General features: G+C 36.8%; 1 protein-coding gene across 7 annotated transcripts in view; it reads right to left on the reverse strand.

Moving 5' to 3' along the window:
- CDK14 (cyclin dependent kinase 14) overlaps positions 1-13,713 on the reverse strand; it is a 592,881-nt gene that overhangs the window by 246,755 nt on the left and 332,413 nt on the right. For all 7 annotated transcript variants that reach the window (XM_054495986.2, XM_063667603.1, XM_054495990.2 and 4 more), the window contains one exon: positions 195-315. In XM_054495986.2, coding sequence (XP_054351961.1) covers positions 195-315 — 121 coding nt within the window. The remainder of the gene's footprint in view (positions 1-194; positions 316-13,713) is intronic.

Genomic DNA, 13,713 nt, shown 5'->3' on the forward strand with positions numbered 1-13,713 from the left:
CACAGCATCTGCAAAGGAGACTCTAATTAGAGAACATTCCCAATCATGTTTTAAAACATCCAGCAGCATGGCCACATGCAGGCAAACACTCCTGCACCATTAATCTTCATTCAAACTGTTAGGATGTTTGTCTAGGCTTGACCCAGACCAAGCACTACAGATAGATTAGCTAGAGTAAAGCTTCCATTTCTCACCACATGTCAAGGCAGGTGGAATATTCTGTTGAGCCTAGAAGGACATCTGGAGGTCTGTACCACAAGGTAACCACTTCGTTGGAGTATGTGTGGCTAGGGACGGATTTTGCTCTTGCAAGACCTGTGGGTTACACGAAACATAAAGAAGTTTAACAGGCATTAGCAAAACAAGGGAATTTAAATTTGAATGTTCACAATTTTAAAGGTCAAACCTGACCTTTTAATACAGAATCAGGAGTGCAGTGTCAAGGTTAATAGAAAACTGGGGAAAGCATATTGTGGTTTCTGTTTTTAACACATGCTAATAACCATTAAAACATTTCTATTTCCTAATAAAGCACTGATGTCATGAATCTAATAAAATATCAGCAGAGTAAACAAATAATTCATAAACTATTATAACACAGGAGCTTAGAAGTCTCTTGAATTTTTCAGATTTATAAGCAGTGTGAGAAACGGTTCCTTGGTCAAATAACTTTGAGAAAAAATAGATTTAGAAAGTTAAAGAATCCTTAAATTGTGAAACTTCTCAGTTTTCTTAATTGTTCTAATGTGTATTGTGAATCTGCAAGAGGAGAGTATAATACTTTCCTCAAAGAATCGTCCTACAATTTCTTGTGGTTTCAGTGTTCTGTCAAATACTCACTAGGAAATGCTTATTGCAGAAGCTTTTTTGAAAAAACATCTAAATAAATAACTATAAAGGAATAGTCAAATCTGGTACATACATTGATGAGATTATATATGATAAATTAAAATGTCCTCTAATAATTTTTTTAAACTGGGAAGATGTTAAGTGAAAAGGTATATGCAATTTGACCTCATAACCATAAATACTCATGCACAGAAAAAAGATTAGTAGGTCTGGTTTTTTTCCCTCTAAAAAAAAAAAAGAAAAAGGTTTGGCAGAAAATACATTTAAACGTCTTCAGTGGTTACCTGTGGAATATGGGATTATCTTTATTTTTTAGTAAGTTTTTCTGAGTGTTTTCCCAAGATTTGTGGAATGAATGTGCAATTATTTTAAAAATCACAAAATCTATAGATGTCATTTTTTAAAAGAAAAAAACCTGTGTGACAGCTTTCTATCTAGCTGTATTCATTAGTGACAAGTATAAAGTATTATTTACTGTTATGTTTATAGCACTTAAAACATTTTTACAGTGAACCTACCATAACATATTCATTTTAATGTTCTATTTAAAAATTTTTATGTAGTAAGGAAATGGCTTTTTCTTATTTATTAAATGTAGCATTCCATTTTCAGTATTATATGTAAATTTTAAAGTTAATAAGACAGCTGGTAAGACAAAGAATTTCTAATTAATTCAGCTATGGTTACAGTGCCCCAATTTTTTTCTACCAGTCAGTTTTAATAATAATGCAATGGTTTACTATAAATTGGTTGATATTTATAAGTATTCCATATTAAAATGTACAGATTATACCACAAAGACATACTCGCACATTCATGGTCCCCAATTTTTCTCCATATGAATGGAGTAATTATTTTTGATAATAGATTTCTATAACAACCTCTTCCTTCTTTCCTCTGCAAGGTTTTATCCTACATTAATTCAGGCAAAATTGAACAATAGATAAGACAATCAAGATGATAAAGTGTCTCCAGAACTTGGTAATCCCATCAAAACGGTTGGTTCCTCAAATGACTATGGTTCCATATGGAGAATAAAGAGCCAGGCACAAGTCCTGAAATAGGTTCTGATTTGTTCCATATGCTGTTGTCAAGTCAAATGGGATGCTACAAACATTTGGGCTTGATTCTCTTGGTTCTCCTGAGGCCCTGTTGTCAGAAAGCTAAGCCAGAAGGATGAGAGAATGAAAAAAAATTGAAGATTTTCACTGACAGCTCAGACCACGCTAGTTATAAAAAAACTGTGATGTTCCCAGTTGTAAAGGGGAAAATAAGACCTCAAAATAACCTAGAAGTAGTATACATCAAGATAACCACATGTAATTTCAGATCAACTATGCTCACTCTGAATATGAGTTTCCTAGACTGGTTAAATATTTTTGGAAACTACAAATAGAAAAAAGTGCTTTATCTACATTACTGTCTTTTTTCCCACATGTTTAGGCCAAAGGCTACTCCAATTTTATTCAGATGAGCCACATAACTTCCCAAAATAACAGTAAAAATAACTTTCAATATCTAACTTTCCAAAGCTTAAGACTGAGTCTCTTAAAATGGTTTGCACGTAAATGTGTCAGAGTGAAGAATGTTATTATATTTTTAAGATACATTATTCTACATTGCTTGAGAAAAATTCTCTCATCTCATTTGAATACAGTTAGTCAATTAAAACAATTTATTGTAGAAAGTGTCCTCTATATTGATGAACAAAAAATTTTTACCCTAAAAATGTCTGTTTGGTTAATAGGATAAGAAAATCTCAAAACTTTTCAGGAAGAGAGAAAATCATTAAAACAATGACTCAAAAAATAAAAATAACAGAAAGACAAGAAGAAACAAAGAACGAGAAAGAATGAACAAAAGAGGAAAGAAAGAGACTTTGAAGTATAAATATATACAATTACATTTTTAACAAATATTTTTGGTAAAGATATTGCTGTGTGTTTATACAGTTCATGCATCAAAACATGCTTACTCATGCAAAATTTATTAAACTGCATTCTTCAGTTGAAAGAAAACTGTAGGACAGGATTAATTAGCACAGCATGTGTGAAAGCTTTCTTTCTCTGTTCTTTGTCAGTTGCTATGGTTACACTACAGGAACAGAGCTACACTACAGGAACAGAGCTACACTACCTTTTAAAAAAGATGCAGTTCATGGATTATTATCAAAACTTCTTATATTAATGTTTAGTTTGATTTAAAAGTCAAAAAGCAAAGTGCTAACCAGACAAATGCAGGTTATATGCACGTTGCTGCTTTGGCTGAGTGTATGCTCATGAAGGGGTACAATTCCGATGGGCACCTAAAATGACTTGCATAAAATTCAGTGTATCCAACTTTACGGTGTTGACATTTCTAACTAATGAAAGACCCCAGAGTAAAAGGGATAATCCTGCTATTCAAGCCCTACTGCCAATGATTCAAAGTTGAGCTTTGAATCCTGATACTAGCACAGCGGAATCTTGGATTTCTGGAGGAGTTAAGAAGCTTTATAGCTAACCTCTTATCCAATAAAAAAAACTCCTCCTCACATCTCTGTAAGATGGTTATCTTATAGATAATATCTGCTGCTACCCTGAGCCTGGTTCTACCCTCTGGCATGGACACAGAATAAATCACGGGACAGTGCTCCCGACATTTTCCCTAAGCAGACCAGCCATTCAGCACCAAACAATGGAGACTCTTCAGGCCTCATCATAATAGCCTCTGCTGCATTAGACTCTGCTGACCACTACCCTTCTTCTACATTTTCTCCCTTTATTTCTCAGATATAGGATAGTTAACCAGGAATGACTTGGTCTCCTTCTGGGACCTACCCCTTTTTGCCCCTTAAATGCTGGTTTTGTCTATGGTTATATATACACACGCTTAAACCAGTGCTTTCTCAAATATATACACTTTATAGGTCACTGGGCCTTATTTCGAGTTTTTTAACTGTCATCCATAGAAGATTTCTCCCACGATTTTACCTCCAGCTTATACTTGTCTTTGGGCTTCAGACCTGGTTCTATGTAATTCCTTACTAGGCATAGGTGCTAGATGTCCTACAGGCACTCAATATAACTCCAGCCAGAATTAATACAAAGAATACACCAAAAGAGTCCAGGAGCAAATGCACTTTACTAGTAACTGTTTCAAGTTCCAAAAATAGCCAAGGTTCTTTTATTTTAGCTGTACACAGATGTAAACTAGAACTTATATTCCATGTACATTTAATTATTCCTTCAAATTCCAGTGCATCATTTTTTTTGTAGCTGGTAAAATTGGCTAGGGATTTAAGCAATCTCTTTAACTCTATGGAGAAAATTGCTGAACCTAGGATAAAGTTCAGAAATGATAATTCCCATTCCTTTGCTTTGACTAAGGAATTGAGAAGGAACTGACAACACTGACTTACTCCTTTCTAACTAAGTGAAATTAATAACAGCAAATCTAGCTGAATTTGCAGAGTCAACTAAAATACGGTATAGAAATTGTATCTTTCATTACTTCAGAGTCTTTCCAGAAAGTGGGCCAAAGCCTTGTGTTGGTCAGTGGTTTCATATTATATTATAGAGCAACTCCCACACCTCTCTCTCAACACACCTTACTCACCAAATTAATCAGAAAAAAAGTCTTGCTCTTAGTTAATCACAAAATCAATATTTCTAGGAGAAAGGTTCCTTTCTTTATCACTTGACTCCAAACAGACATAAAATGCTTGGATAATATTTTACCACAAGACAGTTACACTGGGAAGGGAAAGACTTGAGGCCTTCTCTATTCCATGAATCAGTCCATGGGGTGAAGGCTTTTGGATTTCATTCCCATTCCACAGCCAAAGACTGGCCAAGAATTTCTTTTTTGATATAATTTTTTAATGGAGTATTCTCCCTCCTACAGAATTTATACTATATTAAATATCTTATGATGTGGTAACACTGTTTGAAGATACTCTATTGCTGCTTTTATAATGTATCCATAAACAACCAACGAACAAATATTTTCTTATGGTGTTCTAGCCTTTAATCTTTTCTCTCTGTACTTGACAAGGTTTCCCTGAATGATTCCATTTACTCCCATGGCTTAAGTTACTATCTATATATACTGATGATCCCAAACACATATAGCTAGCATCAGTCTTCCCCTAAAGCTTCATGTTTCTATATCAAAAATGTCCACTTAGATCTTCCATGATAGTCCACAGGTATCTCAATTAAACATTTCTCCTGTCTCCAATTTTCTAACCAGTACTACATCCTCTAGCATCTCCAACTGACTGCTACACATCACCATCCATCCATTCACCAAAGCTGGAAGTCTTGTTTCGGTTTAGTCTCCCTGCACTTAACGAAATCACAAAACCCAGTGGATTTTACTTTATAATTTTCCCTCTTTTCTTCCTCCTCCTTAGGTCCTCATATCATCTCTTGCTGGATTATTACACCAGCAAGTCTGACCATGGCACAATATTATCTTCAAAATATAGACAATAAATGATCTACCTTTATTAAAATTATTTTTATTGTTGGCCAGGCGCAGTGGTTAACACCTGTAATTCCTGCACTTTGGGAAGCCAAGGCAGGTGGGTCACCTGAAGGCAGGAGATCAAGACCAGCCTGGCCAACATGGTGAAACCACGTCTCTATTGAAAATAAAAAATCAGCTGGGTATGGTGGCATGCACCTGTAATCCCAGGTACTCGAGAGGCTGAGGCACGACAATCACTTGAACCCAGGAGGCGGAGGTTGCAGTGAGCCAAGATTACGCCTGGGCAACAGAGCAAAACTCCGTCTCAAAAAACAAAAATAAAAACAAAAATTAATTTTATTGTTTAATTGGAACATTCCTCAATGCAAATAACAGTAACAATAACAATAAAAGACTTAAATGCCCAATCTACTCATATAATCACTATGAGATGTGGGTACCCACCAACTCCCTCCCTCTTATTTGACTTAATAGGAAGTGTATCCTTTCCAGAAAAGTGGGCATTCTGAGGACAGGTCTATGTTTTTTTGTTTGTTTGTTTTTTAAATACATTTGCCATCCTATGGTGTTGTTTAAGGTGGAAAAGTAGTTTCAAGATTACAATTAAAATATCCTTTTCTTTCCTTTGTATGTAACATCTTTGGTTTCTGTCCAGACTTTCAACAGTGCTACTTTTTATAAGAAACCAAAATCCCTTAAAAATGTTTAGATTTATTCAGTAGTCTTTCTACTGAATAAGGGTATTCTTTGAACATAAATAAAAAGGAATTAAGTCCAGAAGACACTGAAATATGTTAAGGTAATATTTGGTTTTATTTAATTATCCCTGAATTTTTTAAGTTCAATAAATTATGCCTAATTTATATATATCCTAAACGGCACAGATTTTTTTAAAAATATATTTCATTTGGCCGGGTGCAGTGGCTCATGCCTGTAATCCCAGCACTTTAGGAGGCCGTGGCAGGTGGATCACCTGAGGTTAGGAAGTCAAGACCAGCCTAACCAACATGATGAAACCCCATCTCTACTAAAAATACAAAAAATTGGCCAAGTGTGGTGGCGGGCGCCTGTAAACCCAGCTACTCAGGAAGCTGAGACAGAGAATCACTTAAACCCCGGAGGTGCAGCTGCAGTGAGCCGAGATCGCACCACTGAACTCCAGCCTGGGCCACAATAGTGAAACTCCATCTAAAAAAAACAAAACAAAACAAAACAAACCAACAAAAAAACTATACACACACACACATATATATAATTTTTAAATAACAGAAATAATATTTTAATATAAGCATTCCAAAGAAGACAGAAAATATTCAAATAATTAACTTTCACATACAGTAAAGGAATTTCATTTTTTTTCTATTTTTTCTCTTTTTGCATAGAAAATAAAAACAATATGGTTTTCTGGGAAATAACAACTTTAAGTGAAATTAATAGATGTGGAAAACCAACTAGTTAGAATTCTTTGGCTAAATACTATATGAGAAACATGCTTTTGTTCTTAGAGCATTAGCATGCATATTGGAAGACTTGTGATAATGGCAAAACTAAATGCCTGGTAGTGGTTCTGGCACTATCTAGGTTTGTTATTTTGTTATTTCTCCTTGATTAAGTGACCTAAGCTTTCTAGTGTTGGTTTCACTATGTGTATGATGAGGGGCCTGAGATCTGGGGTCAGCAAACTATGGCCTGAGTGCCAGCCATCTGTCTTTGTAATTAAATTTTGGTGGACCGCTACATCCATTCACTCATGTATTGCCTATAGATGCTTTTGCACTAAACAGCTGAGCTGAATAGTTGACAGAAACCATCTGACCCATAGGCCATGATATTTAGTACCTGGCCCTGTAAGAAAAAGTTTGCTGACTCCTGGGACAGACTAGGTTAACTTTAAGTACTAATTCATTCAAGTACTAATGCTCAGTGATTCTAAGAAAATAATTTTCACTAAAATCTTCTTTATTCAATGTATGAATATCATATATGCTTAAATTCTTAAACAGCCCCTTAAATAATTCCACCTCAACAATCCCATCACATCACATCTGCATTAGCAGAGAATGCAAAATCATTTTCAATAGAGTATATGTGAATATATCATCATTTTCACAGTTCACTGGTTTACATCTCATTTTCTAGTTTCTGCTTCTCAGTTAATGAAACTTGTAGTTATTATTCCAATGCTAGATGACAACACAATATAAAAAATGAATTTCAAAACCTGACTAAATCAGCAATTTTGATGAATTTCCATAACCATGCTGATTTATTACCAATTTTCAAAAATTAAAGTTAAAACCCATTAATTCATCATAAGAATCTGTTTTAAGTCAAGGCATAATATTCAGAACTTTTAAGGCATTTGTTTGTAAACATATATTAATATATACTCAAAACATTATACAAGTATGCATCTATATGTGTTAAAGAGAAAATATTTATTGAAATAATTACAACCATAATTATGTCAAGTAAGGTAAGACTAACTGTGATTTATGCCAGAGAAATACTTTGCACTTGATAGGAAAGAAGTCAATCTATAAAGATAAAATTTATTATACATACATATTTAAAATGACAACATATGCTCTTGTTAGTGTATTAATTTCTTTAGTTTTTAAAAGAAAAAATTAATATGAGTGTTTGTATGGAAGGCTTATGAGAAAACTCTTCCCATTTCCTTCCTAAACCACCTAGAGTTCTTTTTCTTTCTTTCTTTCTTTTTTAAGTAGTAGGAGGAGGCAATATCCTTACCTGGTCTTATTATAGATAATAGAAAATCATGAAAATCAGTGGATGTACAGTGCTCATTATACAGAGGCAAAGCACAAGATAATTTATCGAGCAGTTATAATCCGTTAGGTACTCTAGTGGTTTTAAATGTATTGTATCATTTAATGGTTACACAACTTAGAGTGTTGTAAGATTATTCGTATCCCAATATAACAGAAAGAAAACTAATGCCTAGAGAAACTAATTTACCCCAGGTCATACTGTAGTAAGTGGCTGGGAAAATGCAGGTAGTGCTACTGCCTCCCCAAGAAGACTGGGAACTTGGGAACAGGTTGCCTGGCAAGTGTGGGGCTCACATTGGATGGTAGCCTAGATCAGCAGGTCCAAAGTCCAGAACGGTGACTGGCTAGCCTGGTGAGGGAGACTGAAAGGGATACGGTTGTGGGATGGATGGCCGCGAAGACAGGAATGGGAAGTGAACTGAAAACACAGGCTGGTTGTTCTGGAAAAAGGTTCCAAAAACATGAGTACATTAGAGAGAATGACTGATGCTGTCTAGAGAGCCTCCAGATAATCAGACAAAAAGCCTGTGAAGAAAAGAGAAAATTGGTAAGGAAATACTGCAGAGAAAAGCTCAGGAAACTTCAAGCTAGGGTCTGGTTGCTGAAATGAGAACAACTCTTATCTGCTTTGTTTGTTGGTTTGTTTTGTTTTAAAATGGAAAGGGTGGAAGGCAGTAGACACATAAATGAAGCAGTAAGCTAGAAGGCTGTGATGGCTTGCAGGGTAACAGCGGGAAATGGAAACTGCTGGGAGAGGGGGACCATGAAAAGGGAATGGCCTATTTATCTTACAGGATCCTGAGGACAGTTTTTTTTTTTTGTTTTTTGTTTTCGGAAACCTCAAACTGGGGTGTGGTCAAAGCCAATCTAAAGGGCATGTAATAAATAACACTGAAAGAAAAGGCTCTTCTGAAATGCCTGGACTGAAGTGAATTTTTAAAACATTCCATGATATAAAAATAGGCAACTACTTTCAAACATGAACTAAGAGGTTTTTATGTTTCTTCAGTAATAAATGCCCTTATGAATCAGTGCAAATTAATGAGGCGATTATTGAGCAAATTCAAGAAAAAAAAGCTTTGGGTCATACTGAATTAATGTAATACTTTTACATTTTATGGCTGCTGCCCAGGTTTTCTGAATTATTTTCACTATGCTTTTAGTATTTTCTTTTCTCTCATCATTCTATTTGAGGAGAGGCCTATTAAAAGACATGCACATCTTTATTCTGATAATTTTAAAGACACTTTGTGACACCTGGTGACAATCTTGGTTATCTCAAAATTGGAGTTGGGCATTGCTAATGTAATAAATAAGCGTCACAACTTTGAATCTCCAAAAGAAGCATTTGGGGAACATTTTCAAAAATACATTAATTCCATGAAATAAATACATATCATAATCACTACAGAGAAGAATTATCACAGAGCTTTCATTCAGGCAAGGATCTAAGACAGTCTGTATCTTCTGTAATATTCTTATTTATTTTTAAACAGAAAATAAATTGAGGCCCAAAGTTCTGTCCATTCTGCCTCCACTGTTTCTAATCCATTCCCTTCTTTTTCCCTACTGCTGCTGCCACATCAAGCCCTCAGACTTAAACACTTCTGGGTCTTGAACCTATTAACTGGTCTCCTAGCTGCAAAGTTTGCCCTTCCTATTCCTCTTCCATATTCTGATGAAAAGACGGTTTCATATAGTATGTAAGAGCTTCCTTTTTGGGGTCAGCTATGACCGCCACTTACAAGATGTGTGATTTGGGGCTGAGCTTCAGTGGCTTTGTCTGTGAAATACATGTAGTGAAACTCTGCTAGATATTCTGAATTTGCCTCTTCTGATGCATTCTTTACTCTCCTTCACCCTGTTCTTTGCTCCCCACAGGCTGTTCTTAATGAGCGTGTAATTACAAAGTACTTGTCCCCTGGCCTCAAGTTGGGTTTGGCCAATGGGCAGCAAACTGACCAAATGATCATAAGGAAGGAGAAAAGTGAGCTCAGTATATTTGTTCTCCTGGCTTCTTCCCAGCTGGACAAGGAAATGGTATTGCCTAAGTTATTCCTTGGAAGGCTACAGCTCTTGCTCAGGCAGTTCCAGAACCAATTTCTCTAAATTCTCCCAGGAGGAGTAGTGAAATTTTCCACACTATCGCTAGCCTGAAAGGGTTCCACATACTTAACCCTGCCCAGAGTTTCACAAACAGTCCCTTCGTCGAACACCCCTCAATTGCCCCATATGTGTTGCCCTTTGTTTCCTTCTAGAATCCTGATACAACAGCCACACCTAACTCGAAAGGTATTTGTGTGAATTAGATGAGATAATGCATGAAAAATGCTTAATCATACAGTTGGCCTAGAGTAACCCTTAATTCATACTGGCTATTACCATAAACTAAAACATCATCTGATTAAACCAGTTCTCTGCTAAAAATCTTAATAGATCCTCTGGGCTTTATCCTGAAGTACCAATTCCAAGGAATAAAAGAACATGTGACTACCTTGTTTCTTCCCATCCCTTTCTATGTTCTAGCCAACTGTTAGCAGCCAATCAAATTACCACTAATTATTTTTTTTCTTATGTCAGTTCATTGGCACAACATGGTCTCATATCCTGTAATTATTAATACTTATTCAGCAGATGACTCCTACATATCCTTCAAAATTATACTCAGGGCCAAGGCCTCCAGAAGCTTCCCTGACTTGCCCTCCCCTTCCTGGTCCAGGTAATGAACGTTCCTCTGTTCTCTGATTTACCTCAGCACTGCACTTAACAGATAAACATAGCAAAGTCTTTCATTTACATGACAGCTGCCACCTGCCCCACACAGGTGGGGCAGACCAATTTTCCCAAAATAAGGCCACATTTTTTAACCTTTTTGAGAAAGGATCTTACTCTGTCACCCACGCTGGAGTGGTGTGGCACAATCACAGCTCACTGCAGCCTCACACTCCTGGGCTCAAGAGGTCCTCTTAGCTCAGCCTCCAAGTAGCTAGGGCTACAGGCGTGCACCACTATGTCGAGCTAATTTTTAAATTTTTTGTAGAGACAGAATCTTGCCATGTTGCACAGGTTGGTCTCAAACTCCTGGGCTCAAGTGATCCTCCCACCTCGGCTTCCCAAAGTGCTGGGATTACAGGCGTGGGCCACTGCACCCGGCCATGGCCACATTTCACCTGCCTTTGTATCTCCAGTCCCTGGCATGACGTCTGGCCTGCAGTAAGTCTACTGATAAACTGACATATCTAGCAAGAACAACCACCTAGTATGAACCTCTGAAGCAGAGGTTCCTTTGGCAGATCGCACTTGTGTGTCATCCCAGCCTACAGGGATGGACCTGTCTTAGTCCATTTTTTGTTGCTATCAAAGAATACTTGAAAGTTAGTCATTTATAAAGAAAAAAAGTTTACTTTGGCTGATGGTTATGGAGGCTTGGAAGTCCAAGATCAGGCAGCTGCATCTGGTTGGCATCTGGATAGAGTTTGGCATTGTGTCATTATGTTGTAGAGAAGTGGAAGGATGAAGTGTGCACGTACAAAAGGGCAAAACATGACGGGCAAAAACTCAGTTTATAACAATCCACTCTCTTGGTAACTAATCCAGTTCCCTGAGAGCAAGAACTCACTCACTCCTGTGAGGATTAACCCAGTCCTGCAAGAGCAGCATTAATTCCTCTTAACAACCTAATCACCCCTTAAAGGTCCCACCTCCCAACACTGCCGCACTAGGGACCAAATTTCCAAAACATATTCTGGGGGAAACACTCAAACTATACCAGGACCCACCCCAACTCATCCAGAACATCTCTGTTTTCACCTTGAGACTTCAATAGAAAACCTATCCTTGGATTTCAAAACGTTAAAGAACTTAATATGAGTAAAGTTGAATCATGTTAAAGCTCAAGATCCCCTTTAGGGGGTAAGAAGTAACCCCAAAACAGACATAAAATACTTTAATCTGTTTATGATGCACATGAATATTGTAAATAAAAATACAAGTCTATTAATAAGGCTATTAATATTCTTATTTATGCCATAAGGCTATTAATATACAAGCTACTAGCCCTTAAATACAAGTAAGGGAACTACTTTCCTGACTAATAAATTTTTCTCAAATTTTATCTAATATGATATTTAAATTTTAGATAAAATCTCAAGAATTAATCTCTCCTCTAAACTTTTATATTATATCTCAATCTCTATTCAGTTCACTTGGCAGACAGTATATAAATCTGTTATTATTTATATTTTGATCTCTGTTTACCTCTCTAGCTATACAAAATATACTCCCTAAGAGCAAGGATCATTTCTTATGATTGTCTCAATTTTTTACCACCACTCCCCACCTCTTCTCCATCTCTATGTAGCACTGGGTCTTCTGTAAAATGTACAATTTAGACAAGACTAAGTCTGTGTAAAACACACTTGGAAAGGGGATTAATTCTTCCTTTGCTTACTAGGATTCCAGGCTATGAATTATTATACTTAGATGTGTTAAGCCAGCTTAGAGCTCAACCATAGAAATATCAGGCTTCTCTGATTCAGCACGACACTTTAGCTGCCTCTCAACGAGTTAACTTGAGCCATAGAAATAGGTATGTCCAGACTCGACAGTTTTTTTTAAAAAAAACCTTGACAGGCAGAAGTATAAAAATACTCATTTTAAAGCTTCCAGCTGTTCAGCTTTACTGAAGGAAGAGACCTGAATTTACATTTGAGGCTGTTTCTTTATTCTTGGAAAAATCAACTTAATGGCAAATTCTGTTACATAAATATAAAGCAAGTCCCTACCCACTGTTCTGGGGCAAGCAGTGAAATTAACCTGCATCTTGATGTTTCAAAAAGAAGAAAGGGTTTAATGTAAGCCGGGTGCATGTTTTAGCAGAGCCATGTTTCTGAGGCTCTGTGGCTTCTTTGAGGAAGATGTTTACTGACTCAGGGAACATAGAGACTGCACAATGAAGCTTCCCCCTATTCTTGATCAGCAGTTTTCAGGAACTCAGAGAACTGAAGAAAGGGTGTGTGCTGAAAGCTATTCTTCACCCTCCAAAGGAATGGACCAATAAAGCCCAACCTGCAGTAACATTTAAGTCTAAATCTCACAAGGATTACTAATATTGTACTGTTGGTTGTGATCAGATCCTTAACCCCTGAAGCCACAAGTCATTTCTCCTTATTGTGAAATTTCACTCATTTCTTCTTCTTGTGAAATTTCTCAAGATTCAACTGTGCCTCTGATTTGTCACCCAGAGCTCTATCTTGTATAAACGTTATGTGCTATGACTGTCTACTGGGGCTGGAGGGCAGAGTCCCCAGTCCTGTGGCTGGGGTATGGAAGGTGGACTCCAAGATCTAAGATGAGACTTCCCAGGCACCTTAGATTCTCATAGGGAGAGAACATTCCTTCCCAAGCCTTGGGGTTGTAGGGCCTGAATTCCAGATAGCAACCCTAGGGTGTAATCACTAGGGAAATAGAGAATCCGGCCCTAGTCAGAGAGAGATGCACAGGAAATAAAGATAAGGGATCCCTTTCCCCCACACTGAGACTGATCCTCTAAGCTCTGAGCAGAGCACTTTGAAGAGAAGTGTGTGATACCTCTGCT

This window comes from Pongo pygmaeus, chromosome 6 (assembly GCF_028885625.2).
Source record: "Pongo pygmaeus isolate AG05252 chromosome 6, NHGRI_mPonPyg2-v2.0_pri, whole genome shotgun sequence".
Lineage (NCBI taxonomy): Eukaryota > Metazoa > Chordata > Mammalia > Primates > Hominidae > Pongo > Pongo pygmaeus.